Source organism: Diceros bicornis, chromosome 10, assembly GCF_020826845.1.
Source record: "Diceros bicornis minor isolate mBicDic1 chromosome 10, mDicBic1.mat.cur, whole genome shotgun sequence".
Classification (NCBI taxonomy): Eukaryota; Metazoa; Chordata; class Mammalia; order Perissodactyla; family Rhinocerotidae; genus Diceros; species Diceros bicornis.
In genome coordinates, this window is record NC_080749.1 from 70056735 (window position 1) to 70077030 (window position 20296).

Consider the following 20296-nt stretch of genomic DNA (forward strand, 5'->3'; position numbering starts at 1 on the left):
GTTTTTGCTGGTGAGGTCAGAATAAAGAGAACTGCTTTCCTTTACCTCTGAGTAAATGTCATTGAGAAAGATTCTTGTGGACTGGCATTTTCGGTTTTTAACATTCTTTATAATCAGACCCATGATGCATGCTCATCCCAAAATGCAGGAACTCAGTCTTTCCAGAGTTGAGCCTTTTTGTTGAATCAATAATGATGGAAGCTGGGACGGGATCTTAGGAGATGATGTATTCGACCCCTTTGTGGGGAAACTGAGGCTCAGAGTTGGTGGTGTGCCCAAGGCCTCACTGTGAGTTAGCTGCAGACCTGAGTCTGCAACTTGGATCTTCTGGGATTTTTTCTGGAGCCACTGTGGTAGTCGTTCTAACCTCTGTGGTCTGTTGGAGAATGCACAGCTGGTGTTTCCCTGAGAGAGAACTTGTTTCCTTAGCCCAGAGAATAAGAAGACGGCACTAAATTCAACACATTTCCTTCTATTGTCACTGAAAAGCGCCTGAATGATGGGAAGGTGCCTTTTTTAAAGGAGGTAGTCCTGCTTGGGTGTACCCCGGGCTATTTTATGTGAGCGTCTCTGTTCAGCCAGTTATCTTCAAAAACCCATCCATAGGGCCCCCCAAAACTGACTGGTACAAGAAACCCTATGTGAGTGCCTATCAGATGCACATCACTGAACTTTAATTATAAGGGAGTACCTGGAGTGGCTAGATGCTCTGATCAGGTATGGAGAGCACAGAGAGAATGAATCTACAAGTGGGGTAAGCAAGGGGAGGGGGTCAGAGACAGGAGGACTTGGGTGAGGACATTAGCCCGAGATCCAGACCCTCTGATTAACAAGCCAGTTCACGTGGAAGGAAAGTTACTTTTCCCCTGGTGGCTGTGTTCAGTTTAACAATCACCGGTGTATTTGGGATCTGTGGCACGGCCAGAACAGACCAGCACTGTCGGGTGCGCCGGGTGTAGTTAACAGGTTTACGTTCACCGAGGGGTCCCAGGGTCTTGGGTTTGCCAATCTAAACACATTCGACTTCATGGAATTTTTTTTATGTGCCTTGAGGGAACAAATTGAGAAGTCTGTGGGTTATAATTAGCATGTCCCACGTGCAGCTGAGTTTGTGTTTCTGGCTCTAACAGACGTTTATAGTTTTTGGCTACCTTATCCCGCAGGAACTCGTAGCCCCTCTTCAGACGTTAGCTCATTAATTCTCATAACATCCAATGTGAGCTGGAGAGCATGATCGTAGATTCCCCCTAAAGCCAAGACTGCTTGCTGTCCGTTCTAGACCTTCCAGGATCCTGGCTGGTGAGGGCTGCCAGGCGGTGGGGTTGGGGAGGGGGGCTGTGTTGGCTTTCAGACCCAGTCTTGGGGGTGGGTGACGTTCTCTGGAGTTGCCCTGCCCTTTGGCAGCTGTTCCTGCCGTGACTCTGCAGAGCTTCCTCCGGGAAATGATGGTGGGGACAGTGAAGTTGGCTGCGTTTCCTCCTCAGGGCACTGAACCCGTGGAATGTGTGCTGCAGATGAAGCAAGTCTCTAGGTTATTCACCTTGACATACCTGCCAGCAGACAGCGCAGGAAGACTAGGGGAGCTCTCCAGGATCAGAAGAAACGGGCATTGGAAAGGGAGGGGATTAGCATCTAGTGAGAAACTCCTTTGCTTTCTCAGTCAGCCTGCGTAGTAATCTTGCTGTTGTCACCCCTGAGTTTCTAGATCAGAAATTCGAATTCCAGAAGTGAATTCTCTTGGATTCGAGCCTGAGTCTGTGATCCAAAGCGTGTGCTGTCCCATTTTGGGGCAGATCAAAAGGGAATTCTCAGGGGTAGTAAACTCTTGCTACAAAACTTCTGTAGCAAGTTACTCTTTCCCAATGTAGAAGGGAAGCTTCTCTTTAAAATGCCATGGAGTACTGTGGAGAGTTTGATGATTTAGAAATGACATTGAAGGATGTGTGTAATATATTAAGTGTGCCAGCGCACTCTCACACCAGGCGGGAAAGCTTCCTCCTTCAGAAACCAGATGTGCAACACCTCCTGGGTCCATTTCTCTTTCTGTTAAAAGAAGGTTTTGCCTGGGCTCCTAAGAAATTTTGCTCATATATCAGAAGAGATAGTTTGTAGCTTTTAATCCAAAACCTTCAATGTTGTCATAGCAGCCGCTGTTATTTTTGACTCAAAAATCCTTCTAATTAGTCTTGATAATATATTTGGCATTTCCACAGTTGGGGAAAATACCTTTTTTTTTTTAACTGTCACTTTGTGAATTGTCAAGTTCTAGATGCTATCTTTCAAATTATTAATATCGGTCTGTTGGGATTAAGGGCAGCCCAGCTCCTCGTTCATGGCTTTGGTTGATAAGGCCAGCCTTTCCAAACCCAGACAGAAACAAACCTTGACATTGACCCTGGGTGGTCCTGGCCCATCTCTGCTTATGCAGAGACACCGTTTGGGGTGTTAACTCTTAGATAACCGGAGTGTTGAATTAATTGCCCATCCCATTCACAGAGCCTTCTAAGATTGGAGTCCAGCTTATGGTTTATGGGCTTCCATTTGCTTTCGGCTGTTTGTTTTCACTGCCTGTTCAAATCTATTCCATTTTATCATTGCCTGATAATTTAATGTTCTTTGTATTATCCAGAGTTTGAGCATAAGGCAACAACTGACTGTGTGGAAATTGCCTAGTAGTTGGGCCTATTTCTTCCCTAATCCAAGATTCTGACGAAAGCCATCCTACTAGCAGAGCATTAAATATTCTTAACAAAAAGCTTTAGAGAAGAGGGGAGGGGAACTCTCAGTATGTCATGGCTTTAACAGTGGAATAAAGGATTGGAAAATCAGATAACTAGACTTTGTGAAGTCAATGCCGTGAATCGATATACCTTATAGAAGTTTCTCTAAGGAAGTGTGTTGAAAGGAATGAAAATCAGCATCACCAGAGCCTTTTCATGAATGCGTGTCAGGGCCCACTTTGTCGTATGCACTGGGGAGCCCTGCAAAGCACCCCATGTGGTTCCTTGTGGCCCACCAGGCCCTTGTCCTTTGAGAACCATGCTGCCTGAGTAAATTGTCCTAAAGAATGCAGCTTTCCTTCCACCTGCCCTTTAGGTTGATAAATACTGAGAAACTGTCTTGCCCTTGGGTTTCTAACCTGAGTCTTTCATGATCTTTCACGTTCTTGGTGTATCACCTGAGGCTCTCTCATTATCCTTTGCCAGTTGTGACCTGGGTGGGAAGGGTAGAGATGATGGGAACAGTCTTGGAAGGAAGAATGAGCTTTGTGTCTCCAATATGCATTCATTTATTTGCTCTACACCCCAGAGTCCTGTGTGCCAGCCACTCTGCCAGGCAGTGGGGCCTTCGCACATGGAGAGCCGGAGCCTTCTCCAGGGCGAGGAGGCGACAAGCTGACCAACAGCTGCGCCGGAGGAGGCCTGGCTTGCTCGGAGCACGCTGCCTATGAGGAATGGCTACTCACACTGGTTAAGTCAGGGGGGGTTTATTTAAGATAGGAAGCTCAGCTGAGCCTCTCGAGGGCCTACACCTAGAACCACTCAGCATCTAAAGCAGCTCTTCTGTCTGTCCCACGTGGTCCCTCATCGCTGCTTCTCTCTGCACATCTGCTTCCTTATTCTCCTTGGACTGGCCTCCTCTGCAGGAGCCCAGCAAGTCTCCCCTGAATGAGACACCCCATCCCCTGGATCTACGTGAACTTCCTGGTCCAGTGCTCACAGCTGGACTGTAGTCTCTGTGTCCTAATTCCAGATCCTCAGAAGCTGGCATTGTTTGGGCTGGTGTGTACCCATGGCCCAACTAGCTATGGCCTGGTTGAAGGAGCTGTTGGAGGCCTTGGCATATTTGTGTGTCTTGCGAGGTTTGCCTTAGGGTGGGGTCCTCCACCAGAGAGAGATGAGACTGAGGAGGAAGGCTTGATCAGGCTGTGGAGTTATGTGATCTCTGATAAGGAAATTTTTTTATTGTGGTAAAATATATATAACATAAAATAGACCATTTTAACCTTTTTAAGTATACAGTTCAGTGGCATTAAGTGCATTCATGTTATTCTGCAACCATCACCACCATCCATTTCCCGAACTTTTTCATCTTCCCCAAGTGACTGTACCCATTAAATAACAACTCCCCATTCCCTCCTCCCCAGCTCCTGGCACCACCACTCTACTTTCTGTCTCTATGAATTTGACTACTCTAGTACCTCATATAAGTGGAGTCACACAGTGTCCTTTTGTGACTGGCTTATTTCAGTCAGCATGTCTTCAAGGTTCATCATGTTGCAGCATGTGTCAGAATTTCTTTCCTTTTTAAGGCTGAATAATATTCCATTGTGTATATAGTCGTCACTTAACGATGGAATTTTGTTGTTGTCGAACATTCATAGGGTATACTTACACAAACTTATGATGCCTACTACACACCTAGCCTATATAGTACTAATCTTATGGGACCACTGTTGTATACATGGTCCGTCGTTGACCAAAATGTTGTTATGCGGTACATGACTGTGTATACCACATTTTGTTTATCCGTTCATCAGTTGATGGATACTTGGGTTGCTTCCAGCTTTTGACTGTTGTGAATAATGCTGCTTTGAACATGGATGTATATATATGTGTTTGACTTTCTGCTTTCACTTCTTTTGGGCATATACCTGGAAGCGGAATTGCTGGGTCGTATGGTAATTCTATGTTTCATTTTTTTGAGGATCTAGTAAGGAATTTGAATACTGGCTTAAAGACACAGGAGAGTTATTGCAGGATTTAAAGCAGGGCTTACTTGATCAGATCATGATCTAGAAAGGCAGGTGGGGTAGTGTGGCCCATGGATGGGGGAGGAGAGGGCTGGCAGAGGCTGTGGTGGCAGGATAAGGCAGAGAGACCACTTGGAAGGCTGTTGCCTTCCAGGTGAGAATGATGAAGGCTGAACTGGGGTAGTCACAGTGGGGAAGAGAGGGGAAGGGATGAAAGTGGGAGTGATTGAGGTGATATAATCAACGAGACAGATTGGCTATGGGGGAAGGAAGTAAGAGATGGAGAGGACAAGGATGAGAAACTGAGGCAATTGTACCTTTGTGAAATTTAGGGGGAATAAGAGGGTTTATTTTTTTGCATTTTGGTATATGATGGTAGCAGATACAAGTTTTAGAGAGGTATTCAGACACTAGACACAGCCAAGTGGTGGAGATGATTGGTGGGCAGGCTGTTGATAATATGAGTTGCTAATTTGAGGGAGGGGAGAAAGTAAAGAATAAAGGGGCAGATGGCCATGCAATTTGGCTGAATTTAAAAGTGATGGGGATGTTATTGGTGTAACTCCACAGTTTCACAGCTCCTACGGATCTATTTCACATTCCTTATCTTGAGGCAGAAATATATACAGCAAAATTTATAAAACCAGAAATGATGGCCACTTCATTGGTTATAAAAATCAGGTGTCATAAGGATTCTGATAAATTCCAAAGGATTTAGACTAAAGCATGAGGGTGTTGAATTTGGCTTATATTCTTTTCGCTCATCCACATTTAAAAATTTTTTTCTATAGTGAACATATATTGCTTTTACTCGTTAAAAAGGTCATTTGAAATTTTAGAAGTGGCCTATTTTCTTGTCTTGACTCTCTTACTGAACTGGGAGCTCTTGGGGGTGGTGTGGGGAGGGGAAGTACCATGATTATTCCGTGTGTTGCTAGCACTTAACACAATGCCAGGGACCAACAGGACTCAATACTGTAAATAGTGGTTGGCCTGGCTTGAATGGAAATTTAATCTCACTGCTCTCAGAGAGATGAGATTCAGTGCTATTTAAAAAGATCTAGGAAGGAAATTCCAGTTTTCCTCAGTCACTCAGCTCCTCATATTAGATACTGAACCACATGTTATAGACTTGGCCCCTCTCTACTTTTATTTTGCCATCAGGATTTGCTGAGATTTATTTTGTTTGTGAAATCTTGCCACATTGGCCCTGTTTTCTTACCTAAATGTGTTTCTCATGTTATTCTTAAAAGCATTAGTGATCTCTTTGGGAGCCAAATGACTCAATTCTGTTTCCTGTCTTGTGTTGATAATATCATGCTTTTAGAGGAATGGATCAAAGTGGCTTGAAGCTTGGTCATTATTTTGCCTTCTGGTCGGCTGTGACAGACCAACCTATGGCAGCTGTGAGAACTGCATTATTGAATGGCTCAGTTGTCACTGGTAAATTTGCATACTTGTTTTCCCTTTGTATCTCTCTGAGTGCCTACCATATGCAAGAGGCTGTGCACTGTGCCTTTGGGAAATAAAGACAATAAGGTGTGACCCTTGACATCAAGGAGCTGATTCTCTAGAAGAGGGGCTATCGAGCATACGTGACCACCATACAGGAAGGATAATGAGTGGAACTGGAGTCAGATAAGAACTGTGGTTGTTATGCTAAGAAGACTCCCTGAAGGTGCTCCTTGGATGTATATTGCTAATGACATCATAGGAGATGTGTTTTAAATGTCCTCGTTTATACTTACCAAAGCAATAAATATCTACTTTCATTGAGTTTTTCGGCAAGTGGCTTTTATGGCTTTGCTTTCAGAGTTCCTTCAAATTCAAAATTATGTTAATGATTTTATTAATCCTTGTTAATCATTGCAGCCTTAGCTCTGATTTGTGAATGTTCTTTCAAATTCTATAATAAAGCTGTTTCAACTTAAAAATATACGTTTGTTCTCGTCTGTGGTACTCTGAGAACTTTGAATAAATGGGAGACTACCAGATGCTTTGTTTCAGCTTATCCTGCATCTCTTATTAGTTATTAAATTAGTCATTAATTTGGAATAGCTTTTCAGGGTTACCGTTTTGATATCGAATAGTAGAAGGACCATGCACTTCATACAGATGTGCCGTCTGGTTTGGCCGTCTCTCTGTGGAGCTGTCGGCTTAGGGAATGGGTCTTGACATTGCTCATCACAGATGACATTAACATGGTAGGTGGCTTGTAATATAAGGTTGGTGACTGGGGTAGACTACTTATATTTAAATGTTAGGTTACAGATGACATTTTAAGATGCTATAGGATGTTTATGCTACATTCTCTTTTGGATTTTGAGAAATTTTGAAATGATGCTTTTAATATTTTAAATGGTATTTTTACACTGCAGAAGATGCCAGAAAATGAATTGGTGTACATTGAAATACAGGTAGTAATTTTGGAAGTTTTTGAGATGAGAGTAGGTAGGGGGAAGGAACGGTTGCAATCATATATTTTGTTTTTCTTGGATGGACGAACGAGTAGAAAGAGATGAGGCAGTCACCTGGCACCAGTTGGTGGGCTGGTGGCTGGGCCAAATCAGCACCCTTAGCTAAAGGGCCCCTGCTTCCAGGTTCCTCTGAAGGCTCTCATAGTGATTGTATTTTGTAGATTTCTTTCACCAGGGTTCGGAGATGAAGCTTAGGTTTTGCATAATAATGAAGATCAAACAGTGGTATAATACTGTATATTGGGTACTGTACTTAGTGTTCATGTCAGTTAGGGATCTTGGTTGCTGGCAATGCAGGAAGCATGTGGAGACTCACAGAAATGCAGAGAGGTTGGAAGACTTCGAAGGATATAGGCTTGGGGGATAGGCAGTGACCAGGGCCAGGAAAAGGCTAGAGGGCTGGGCAGCAGGATCCATAGCAGAAGCCATGCCACAGGAACCAGCTGGTCTTCATTTTGCTGCTGTTGCTGCAGTGAGTGATGAGTGTAACCTCCAGCTATCACGACCGACGTTCATCATCACCCAGGACGCAAAGTCTCAGGAGCATCTCATTGGCTGCACATAAGCCATGTTCCTCCGGGTGTGGAGAGAGCAGATCTGTTTCCTTGGGATTCTGTAATGGGGATTGGGCACTACTTCTCACTGGATTACTTGTTATCTCAAGATAACTGGGCACTCCCCAGAAGGGAGATCAGGTGCAAATAGGAACAGGACTGTATATTGGATAGTGTCCTCTTTTTAAAAAAAAAACCAAACAAATGTTTACTGTGGCTCTCTTCCTTTGGCTGCCCAAAATTCACATCCACCTTTCTTACCGTACTTATGTTTGTGCAAATGAGGTACTGCCGCCAACATAATGCAATTCTTCCCTGAATGGCTGAAAACACAGCCACCCCTCTTCAGAGGTTCTGCTGTTCGAGAAGATCTCCTTTGTCCGTTGTCTTCCATGGCTACATCTGAGATGATCATTGGGGAAGATGGCTTTATCAGGGGCTGCGGTGCTTTAACAGTTCTCTTTTAGTTCTTATGAGTTGGAGGTCTTGGGGTTGATTGTCTTAAGGATCAAGCACTTGTGAGTTATGGTCAGCCAGACTTCTTTGGCAGTATAGATCCCTTAAAAATGTTGTTGGGTTTTAAGGTTTATTGGCCTCCATGGACTAGTAACCAAAACTGGAGATACTGCCAGCTCCCAAGTTTTGAACATAGAACTTGGTCTGAAAACTTCTCCTGGCAGTTGGACCTGGCCTTGGTGCTCTGCAGAGTGCCTTAGCTCTTGGTTAGTAGAGTCCACCTGGGAGTAGTTAAGACGCATACGGAGCAATAGACGGGATGGTACCTCTCCTGGGCTACATCTTCATGGGGGAGTGCTATCCCTCTCTTAGGCCACAGAGGCAAAACGGTGCTCGAGATGGGTCACATTTCCTCTGCGTCTCCCACCTCTTGGCAGAATGACTCCTCTTAGCAGCACCAAATGGTCTCTCTGTTCAGACAGGCCAGTTTCACAGCAAGCTCGTCTTTTTCTTTTATGTCCTTAAGAGGTAGCCAGCACATACTCCGGCATCTGAATTTTTCTCGAGTTCCCTAAAGTTGCAGGCACAAAGTCCAAGTCTTAAGGCACAACAGCCCATGGTTTAATCAGCTGTTTCACTGTTAAGTAACAAAGATGATCGTCTTGCCAGTCCAAGACAGTAGGTCCTCATGCTCTCCACCCTGTGGCCTGGGCACAGCCAGTCCATGCTCTTTCATGTTTTACTTATGACACTCCACTTCCTCATACCAGCTTCTGTTATTAGGTAAGATGCTTTCTGTTGCAAATAATAGAAAATCCAACTCAAACAGTTTAAACAATAGGGAGAATTAATTGGCCTCCATGACTGAAAACTTGAGAGCTGTGGGGCCGGCTTCAAATGTAATTTGATCCAGAGGTTTGTGATGTCATCAGGGCTCCAGCACAAATTCTGCTTATTTTCTTGCCCTGCCCTCCTCCAGGTGTTGTCTTTTTTTTTTTTTTTGTGAGGAAGAACAGCCCTGAGCTAACATCCGTGCTAATCCTCCTCTTTTTGCTGAGGAAGACCGGCTCTGAGCTAACATCTATTGCCAATCCTCCTCTTTTTTTTTCCCCAAAGCCCCAGTAGATAGTTGTATGTCATAGTGGCACATCCTTCTAGTTGCTGTATTCTTCTAGTTGCTTCTAGTTGCCACGTGGCCTCAGCATGGCCAGAGAGGCGGTGCGTCGGTGTGCGCCCGGGATCCGAACCTGGGCTGCCAGTAGCGGAGCGCGCACACTTAACTGCTAAGCCATGGGCCGGCCCCATGTGTTGTCTTCCTCCTCAGACCAGGCCCTGTCATGAAAGCAGACATGGCCACAGCAGTTCCAAAAATCACTTCTGTAAATCATGCCATCCAGATATATAGAACTTTTGTCCTAATATTCCAAGCCAAAGCCTCAGGCACAGCTATCTGAGCAGCCCTGAATCAGTTACAGCGGCTGGGAGATGGGAGTGTGTTTATTGCCTTTGTCTAGATCGCGTGCTACCTTCCCAGAACATGGGATAAAACTGGCTTCCCTAGAACAGCATGGATTCCCATGGGCGTCTTGGAAAGGGCAAAGGTAGACATCTCCATGTCAAACAAAAAGGATCGTCAGTGCTCTACGTACGTCATTTCATTCTCCCATGTAAATTCTTCTAATAGTTTATGGAAATCTCGAGTTAGCAAGTGATTCTGAAATTTGTTGTTGTAAGCATTGCTCCTTCAGAGAAAAGACAAGTCAACTTCCTTTAGTGGAGGAAACATACCAACTAATGTCATTGGGATGTCAAAGTGAACCGAACCAAGGCTGGAGACAGTCGTCACGTAGGGGAAGTCAGTCCTCTTGTAGGAAGATAGGGCGGTACCTCTACACAGTCTTCTCAGTGTCCCGTTTTTACCATGAGAATGAGGGAGGGTATCCCTCTTTCCTCCCCCAGAGTACTTAGATGCTAAAAAGAAAAAAATGAAATGAAACAAAACTGTGGCTTGAATGACTAAATGAATGTTGGCATCACCTTTTCAGGTGGTTTACTTTATTGTATTTTGGTTTGTAAAAGTTGTATTTTCAGAGTTTTTCAGTTTTATCAGTTGCCCATAGCTGAGCATTTGTTTTGCCCTCTCCCCCACTGCTGATATAAAGTCGGGATAGAAGTGTAAAAATTGGAACCCATACAAACTTGTTTAAAGCCTGTGTTTGAATGTTGAAGCAGGTTTAATTACAGAGAAAGACTGGCTGCTTAATTATTGTTACCTGCAGCGAAGCCCTGGTCTTTCCGCAGCTATTTCCATAAATAGACTTGATATACAGGAACACCCCAGGGCACAGAGTTCCCATTCAGCCTCTTCGTTTAATGTAAATTGCTGGTTTGAGGTGGTTATTTTTGAAACCCTTCTCAGGTTGATTTCCCCCTTAATCCCCAAGCCTTCTTCCCTCATCTGCCAAATTATATGTAATGCATCGCAGCTCAAGTGCTTGTGGCATTCCACGAGACTGAGAACTTCAAATTTGATTTAAATGCTAATTTATTGCGACAAAGGTTGGGCACTCACGTTCCGTTTCTGTGCAAGTCTTTCCATGGACTTGGCGGGGGACCAGCTGTCTCCCTGACTTCTGTTGCATCTCCAGAGAATGGCAAGTGCCCCCACCCCTGCCTATTTTGTTTTAAAACAGAGTCTGGCCTAGTTCAAAGGTCACGGAATCATTCTTAGTGCTATTGTTGGGTTTTAGTGATAACTTGGGGTTTTTTATTCCAGGCGTAGTTGGCATGAAATTAAAAAAAACGTGTTAACAAAAATGTTAACTCTATTTTTCTTCTTTTGAATATTAAATACTTTCTTACTGGATTGTTCTTTTTAATGGGAGAACCTCTCTGCTTCTTGGTCTCTCTTTTTTGGCTTTTCACTGCACACTTAAAAAAATTTTTTTAATAGGGTCAGAAATAAAGGATGTGTTTGTGGATTCATATAAATCATTAGTAATTAATAATAAAAAATTATGCAATTCCCAGTCCTTCCTAGTTCTCTTTAAAATAGCCCAACTCAATGTAGTTTCTATTGCTTCTAAGACACCTACTGGATGTTCTAGACTAGAATAGGAGGACGTTTATTTAAATTGCTAAGTCTTAAGCAAGTAGACCAACCTTTATAAGATATAATAGGCCTGGGTGACCCCTTTTTTTTGTATGTTCATTTCTATTTATTTATTTAAAAAATCTTTTTTTTAATTGAGGTAACTGGTTTATAACATTATATAAATTTCAGGTGTACACCATTGTGTTTCAACTTCTATATAGACTGCATCATGTTCACCACCCAGAGTGTAGTTGCCATCCATCACCCTACAAATGTGCCTCTTTATGCATTGTACCCTCCCCCAACCCACTTCCCTTCTGGTAACCACCGATCTATTCTCTGTATCTATGTGTGTGTTTGTTGTTGTTTTTTATCTTCCATGTATGAGTGAAATCATACGGTATTTGGCTTTCTCCGTCTGACTTATTTTGTTTAGCCTAATACCCTCAAGGTCCATCCATGTTGTCGCAAGTGGCACGATTTCGTCTTTTTTTTATAGCTGAGTAGTATTCATTGTATATATCTACCACATCTTCTTTATCTGTTCATTCCTTAGTGGGCACTTACATTGTTTCCAAGTCTTGGCTATTGTGAGTAATTTAGCAATGAACACGGGGGTGCATATATCTTTTCAAATTAGTGTTTTCATGTTCTTTGGATAAATACCCAGAAGTGGAGTAGCTGGATCATATGGTATTTCTATTTTTGATTTTTTTGAGGAATCTCCATACTGTTTTCCATAGTGGTTGCACCAGTTTACTTTCTCACCAGCAGTGTACGAGGGTTCCCTTTTCTCCATTTCCTCACCAACACTTGTTATTTCTTGTCTTTTTAGAAATAGCCATTCTGATGGGCATGAGGTGATATCTCATTGTAGTTTTGATTTGCATTTCCTAATAATTAGTGATATTGAACATCTTTACATGTGCCTGTTGGCCATCTGTATGCTCCTTTGGAAAAATGTCTGTTCAGATCCTTTGCCCATGTTTTAATCAGGTTGTTAGTTTTTTTTATGGTTGAGTTGTATAAGTTCTTTATATATTTTGGATGTTAACTCCTTATCAGATATATGATTTGCAAATATCTCCTCCCAATTGGTAGGTTGTCTTTTTGTTTTGTTGATGGTTTCTTCTGCCATGCAGAAGCTTTTTAGTTTGATATAGTACCACCTGGGTGACTCCTTAATACAAAGAATTAAATGTACTTTCCCCTCAGTATTAGGGGCGTGAATATACATGAGTATTCATTGCATGTTAATTTGATTTTGCTGTTATAGTGGTATGTGTGTTGGAACGAGAATTAAGAATATTGAAGTCACTCTTCGCAGAGTGACTTATATTTTATAGGCAACCTCTAGTTTACAAGTGGGTTATGTTTTTTTCTTTATAAGTTAATGTTGGTGCCTGGAATGAAATTTCCACCCGTAGGTGCAGTGTTATAAGTGGTGATTGAGTTCTTTAACACAAAAAATAACGCACTCTTAAATTGTCATATGCAAAATTTCTTAATCTCTCTGGGCTTCAATTTCCTTATCTTGAAATGGAGATAATGATAATGATACCTACCTCATAGAATTATTATGAGGATAAATTAATTCATGTGAAGTTCTTGATATAGTGTCTGATATGTGGCAAGTACTCAATGTTAGCATCATTTTTGAAACATTTCCTTGGAAAACGCATTCTGAATTTTATCATGGAATGCTGGGGGATGTCATCTTGGGGGAAGCAGGTTCATATAGGCTCAAATCTGACATTGGTATGCAAGGGTTAATGGAAAGGAGTGGGTGGGGTTTTCTTGCTAGAGTTTTGCAACTACTGGTTAAGAGAGGGGATGGTCTAAAGAAGAAAATGGAGACCCTGGCTTCCTAGTGGCTCTTTCTGCAGATGGACTTTGCCAGGGACGATGGACTGGAGGTTTGTTTGTGGCGGTAGGTTGGCAGATGGGGCTTCTAGTGGCTTGGCAGTGACCTCAGCGCCTCAGAGGCTTCTGACGTATGTTGTAGGGAGGGGAGGTTATGACGTTGGTGAATCAGGTGAGGGCCAGTTGGAACTACCAGTGTTTCATTTCTCCAGTAGTGCTAAGAACCCATCTGAAATAATTTTGCTCATTTAAATCGACCCTTTTCCCCTCTTTCCTATAACAGGAGACTATGGCCAAAATGGAGGTGAAAACGTCACTTCTGGACAACATGATTGGAGTTGGAGATATGGTTCTTTTAGAACCTCTGAGTGAGGAGACCTTCATCAACAACCTCAAGAAGCGCTTTGACCACAGTGAAATATATGTGAGTGTACACCAAAGGTCAGCTGGGGGGCTTAGACTTTGTATTTCGTGGCAGAGAGCTGGCTTCTCTTCCACAGACTCTTCTCTCTTGTTTCTGTTTATCAGAGTCCAGAGGTATTTGTTTATACCCTCAAAGAGAGTTTTGTGTTTGCTCAGTTGGCACGTGAGTAATATCGATTGAAGTCAAATGAGTGTGCTTTCCATGTGGTGTTTCCAGAGTGCTGACCGTCTGCAGAGTATTGTACTGGATGTTGGGGACATTCGAAAGCAAGTAGAATACTTAGTGCCTTGCCCTCTGAGGAACATATATTCAGGAGGAGTTTTGAAATTCATAGGCATCTTCTTGGATGCCTTCGTAAGATGAGCATCTAATTGTTGAGAAGCTACCCATTAAAATGCAAGGCAGTGAACTGTCAAAAGAGACATGAACCTTCTTGACATTTGTAGTGAGTAGGGACAGGTGCAAATTACCAGATGAGACTATGTGTTTGGTCCCTCGAGATTTGGGAATAATCATGTCCTGCTGTGCGAAAGTATAGTGTCAGATACAAAATGAAAACATAAATATATACAATAATAGGAGAAATTTTTTGTTATAAAAATTCTTTATAAAAGATTTCACAGTGTTACTTTAACTATCAAGTTCCTTAAATATATTTAAAACATGAGCGAAAAATAGAATTTATACGCAGCTTTTCAGGAATTTGCCTAAAGCACAGAAGTTTGCGTCTGTTCAGGTAGAGACGTGTTGTTAACTAAACCAAGGAAACTGGGCGTTGACACCATGTACCAGCAGCTGAGAAGGAAACAGAATGGATTAGATGGAAGTAGTTTTAGCAGATTCTGCCTCGCTTCTGAGTTCTTCTTACCCCTTTTTTATAGTATATCTGTGTCGGGAGTTGAAGTGGATTATTGGGACATGATTCATATTTTTCTGTCTATCAATGTGGGAACAGTAAGAGGAACTATAAGTAAATAAAAGGAGAGATCATAACTGATACAAATAGGGTCAGTTTTAACTTTTGTGGAACTAATGTATTTTTAAAAAGTTATATGCAAAGCTGTATTATTTTATGTCACATATAGCTTTCCTTTCCAGATAGCCAATCGTGTTTCAAGGATAGCTTTGGATAATTAATTTCTTAATGAAATAGTAGTCATCGTCTGGGGATTGAACTTGCCATCCTTCTTGATTTGTATTCTTGGAGGTAGGGGGAAGTTGATAGTAACATGAGATATGTGAATATTTCTTTTGGAATATTAATATGATGACTGGATACTAAACTAAGTCCAGAGATGTAGTATAAAATGCTGATTCAAATGGAAAAGGTAGAAAATGCTGCTGCAGAGCAGGGAAGAGGTATTGTTGGGTTTGGCAGTGAGGCCCAGTGTCGCTTTCCCTCGAAGTATCGCAGTTCGGCTTTCAGGTGGGAAAACCTTATGGTTCTGCAGCTTTAATTGAAAGTATGGTCTGATATCAAATAAAAGACAGACTTTAAACACTGGTCTTTGAGATGGAGATAGGAGGAATCAATCCTATCACAACTAACATTGCTGATCATTTTTCTTTTTGTCTCTAAGAAGCACAGTTCACTGTTAGATGAATTGAAAATAGGGTGGAGGGTAGAACATTACGTGCATTCAAATACCTGATTTGTTGTGCTCACTAGAAATAAAACAATCCCCTTTTTAACAAAACGCCAAGTGTTAACATTCATGGGTCTTTAGCAGACGAAATGTCTGGGTTTTGGCCCTACATAATTTTATTTTCTAACTATTTTAGGAATGCCCTTTCTGGTATAAAACAAAAGCAGAAAATTGCTTTCTGCTTCCCAATATTCATGTCAATTAATGTTTTCCATGATACTTTAGGACTGTCATTTCCGTGAGACGTGTGCCTTTATTTTGTAACTTTAAACGCACATCATATTGGAGGGCTGGGCATTCTCTATTTTAAGCAAAAAAAAAAACCAAAACAAATTATAAAGTAGTGGGTGTACTATGATCCTATTTTTTTTGATGGGAGGTTTAGGGATGTGTGCATATGTTTGTATATTTGCATGCACATAGAGAAGGGCCTGCTGACTTTGGGTAACACAGTGGGGACAGGGAAGGGTTATTCTTTTAGACCTCTGTGTTATAGGACTTGTTAAGTCAAGCATGTATTGTTTTTGTAATTAAAATACCGTACAATAAATGTGATTGTCACACCTCTGTAACCACATGTCGTGTATACCACCCTTGGGAAATCTTTTTCTGGCTCTTATCCTGATAATACTCCTGCTTTGCTTTTGTTCATGAGTTGCTGAAGAATTGTTTGCCTGATGCCAAAGGCCAAGTTAATATGACATGTAATATTTTATCGTCTTGTACTTCACTTTGTTTTTTAATTCTTTCCCAGAAAATGAAGGTGCAATTTAAAAAAAAAAGTCTCTTTTGTAGTCTCATAGCTTTGTTTTATACTATAAAAGTGGGTGATGGTCTAGGGTGATCCATCTTGCAAACATATTGAACAGTAGTTTGTATGTTCAGAAGCCATGGTTGATAAGGGGGGCTGGTGAACAGAAGGACCTTGGCTCAGGCTTTTGAACTCTGGCTATACCCAGAGCCTTAGCCATCTCCTGTGTGAACCAGCTCTAGCTCGAGGGTCCCTGTTCTTCCATCCTGACATCCATCCATCTCCCTCCCACCCCCATCTTGAGATAGGAAATAGTCCCTACCTTCACAGAGCTCTCACAAGGGATTGCTTTGCCTCCAAATATGAGTTATCAACTCTCTAGAGCATTCATAACCCGTAGTGATTCTCCAGATTTCCAGGCAGCTAAGTCTGGAAGTAGAAACCGTTGTGATCCCATCATACTAAACCTGAAGCTCTGAGGAGGCCACTTGAGTCATGCATACTCCTCAAACCACTGACTGTGGCCAGGTGACCAGATGAGCTGAGTGGCTTAAGAAAATGATGTCTACCCCTAGGATTGGAGTAGGATCAGCTTTTTCCAGAGTAGATGGGCTGTGTGTAAGGGGGTGGATACCCAACCAAATATATCTATCAACATATTAGGAAGAGGAAAAGGGGAATGGTGCTGATGAGGCCAGCCGCTGTAGACCCCTCACAGGTTTGGTCGGGAATTCTGTAATGAAGTGGCTTTATTAATGTTGATACCATCCTACAGGATATGCCCCATGGGAAGCGTTTATCATTTGAGTTCTAGGCTGCAAGGGCACCCAAAGCCTTGCCTCCCAGACTTGTCTCCTGGAGAACTCCTAAGGGCGGAGAAGAGTAAATAGGTGTCCCAGGTCTCTGGGGGCAGAGTTGAAGTCCGTCCACTTGAGGGAAATTTTGTTCAAATCTTTGCTGCTGAGGTAATTCAAAGTTTTATTCTATTTTGTAATGCATATGTGTTTGTTTTACTCTAATATGCTCCTTGCAGTCCTTCTTTGAGTAAGAAGTATTTTTGGTGCTGACAAGTAGATTTAGTTTGTTTTCTATCTGAATTGTCAAGTTGGGGATCATCTAGATAATAGAGGTCTGAATTAGTCCAATTTTAGGATCTTATGTTAAACTAATTGTAGTGGTAAGAGGACTACTTTAAAAGTCTGGTAAAAATTGTCTTAATTTTTAGAAGTTAGTACTTGAATTAGGATCCCCAACAAGATGGGATCGGGTACTTTTACGAAAGATACTCAAGTGCGTGCCTCCAGGAACATCCGTTCTTTGCTTTGAGGTGGGTTCATACACTTGTTTAAAAAGCCCTGATGGCGTAGCGGCCCCGTGGCGTAGCGGTTAAGTGCACACGCTCCGCTGCTGGCGGCCCGGGTTCGGATCCCGGATGCGCACTGACACACCATTTCTCAGGCCATGCTGTGGTGGTGTCCCATATAAAGTGGAGGAAGATGGGCACAGATGTTAGTCCAGGGCTGGTCTTCCTCAGCAAAAAGAGGAGGATTGGCATGGATGTTAGCTCAGGGCTGGTCTTCCTCACAAAAAGAAAATAAATAAAATAAAAAGCCCTGAGCTGGTTCATAATCCCCTTTGTAGCCCGACAGAGTCTCTAAATCTGGGACAGTTGCAGATGTTGCCGTGGTATTTGCAGTAAGGGCTGTTCAGGGGGAGACGAAGGAGCCTCAGGGGAGAATAGCTAGAGGGAAGAGGGAAGGTTGGGCCGATGGGGTAATGTGCAGGCGCAGGGACTGTGCTTTTATTCCTCCCTCTTAGCAGGGTGCGGTTCAAGCCGGGACCAGCTGCAGGACGTGCCATTTGGTCTAGCAGTTTCTGTGTGGGGTCAGCGGTGGGAAATGCTGGTCATGACATTCCAAGCGCCGCCTGTCTGTATTCTGTCCTCTGTCAGACCTTCTTCCAGCCAGATGGAGTGGTGGCAGGATTTCACGTGGACTTGTAATGTAGGAGACCCAGCCAGACGAGATTCTGTTTTTAGGGTGACTGGTCAGGACCGTGGTTCTCTTCAAGAACAGGAAAGCTGCAATTTAGGCAAGAATAAGGCCCAGGGCAGATTTGGAAACTAAAGAACCAAGGTGTCTGTTCTCTGACAAGAAGTATTTTTGGTGCTGACAAGTAGATTTTTTTGTTCCCTCTCTGAATTGTCAGGTTGCAGATCATTCAGATATAGAGGTCTGAATTAGTCCAATTTCAGGATCTTAAGTTAAACTAATTGTAGATGTAAGAGTGACTTCTTTGAAAGTCTAGTAAAAATTATCTTAAGTTTTAGCAGTTAGTACTAGAATTAGGATCCCCATAAAAGATGAGATCAGATGCTTTTATGAAAGGTACTCAAATATAAGTACAATGTATTAGGTTTAAAATATTGCAAAGTAAATGAAAATAATACTAGTTAACATTTATGTATTTATTTGAAGTGTCAAAAAACACTTCATTTATACACATGAAAATCCTACCTTATAGGTATAATAACATGTATTCCTGGGAATTTGATAAATGGTGTATTGGTTTTCTCTTGCTGCATAACAAATTGTCCCGAACTTAGCCATTTAAAATAACATACATTTATTATCTCACTATTCCTGTGGGTAAGGAGTTCAGGCATGGCTTAGCTGGGTCCTCTGCTCAGGGTTTTACCAGGCTGTCATTAAGGTGTCAGCCAGGACTGCAGTATCATTGGAGACTCAGTCCTTTTCCAAGCTCACGGGATCTTTGGCAGAGAGCGGGGCTGGAGTTCAAACGTCCAATTTAGTGCTATTCCTACTACTCAGACATTCTCCAAACTTTTTTCTTTTTAACATTTCACTTAAAAAATTCTTTATTTTTTTAAATTACAAAAGTAACAAATGCTTTTGGAGAAAAAAATCCTGTAGTACAGCACACATAACATAAAAATGTAATTTTCTTACCTTAATACCCCAGTCCAATTTCCAGGAGTAATAGTAGTTAATAGAGAGGTGGGTAATCTTCCAGATTATGTTAGTTTGATTAAAAATAAATTTTTTTGTTCTGTAGTTGGAACTAGGAGGAGGTTCTCCTTCGTCTAGATGGATGGGCCTTTACCCAGAGAACCCAGACTCAACAAAGTTGGAGGGAAACAAGGACCGTCTTTGATGCCACCTCCCATCCCGCCTGGACCAAGTAGGGAAAGGAGGTGGGGGGATCCCTGAGCTGGTGGAGTGAAGTGTCTAGATGTGATTGTGTGTGAGGGGTTCACCGTGAGCAGACTCAGCCTACTCGGCTCAGTGAAAAGGTAGACCGTTAAGGAAACACGGAGAACACATTGTATGTGTTTTCAGAGTGTAGCTTTGGTGTTTGGTTTGGAGACACAGCAGTAGAAGACTAGATAAAGCTGGAGAAAAACGGCACATCACGAGGCTGAAGAGAAATGTTGTGTCTAATTTCTGAGCATGGTCTATCTCTTGGATGGTTTTATAATACTTTTCAAAACAATCATTTTTGGTAATAACTTGCCAATTTCAACCCATCCAAGCTCTCTTAAAACCTCTGGTGATTGGAAAATTTCTTCCTCCTAGAACTTGCAAAATGGACACACATTTATTTGTTATTTACTAAGCTTAGTGAGTTGTTTGATCATGCAGGCGCTAGATAGTACTTGAAATATTTTATAATATTTATAATATATTAATTTAATGTTCTGGTTGAAGCCATACCTGAAGTTCGATTTGGAGGAAATTAAGGCCCGACGTTGGGTCTGCAGAAGTGTCATCTTTTGGTGGCAGTGAGGTGGGTCCTAAGAAGCGGAGCTGTGAGCTCCAGTCCTGGCTCTGCCACTTACTGTCTGTGAGACCTGGGACAAGTGCCTTAACTGCTTGGAGACTGTTTTCTTATTGGTAAAATGGTAAATGAGAGCAACTAACATTTATTAAGTCCTTATTGCTACAATATGCTATTCTAAGCACTTTACATGCATTTGTTCATTTAATTTTTCCTAGCGTCCTGTGCACTACAAGTTTTTAAATTATCTTCATATGAGGAAGCTGAGTCTCAGAAAGGCTAAGTGACTTGTCACATAGTGAGTAGGGGATGGAGCTGGGATTCGTACCCAATAAGTGTGACTCCAGAGTTCATTCTCTTAGTACTAAATAGTCCTGTTGACTTGACACAGTTGCTATGAGCATCAAGTGATACCACTAATATGGAAGCATTCTCAGTCTACAAAGTGCCATTTAGAATAATTGAGTATGATATTAAAGA

General features: G+C 42.2%; 1 protein-coding gene across 5 annotated transcripts in view; it reads left to right on the forward strand.

The window, feature by feature from the left end:
- The window catches only part of MYO1B (myosin IB), a 180700-nt gene that overhangs the window by 21417 nt on the left and 138987 nt on the right, over positions 1 to 20296 (forward strand). For all 5 annotated transcript variants that reach the window (XM_058549453.1, XM_058549457.1, XM_058549454.1 and 2 more), the window contains one exon: positions 13481 to 13621. In XM_058549453.1, coding sequence (XP_058405436.1) covers positions 13481 to 13621 — 141 coding nt within the window. The remainder of the gene's footprint in view (positions 1 to 13480; positions 13622 to 20296) is intronic.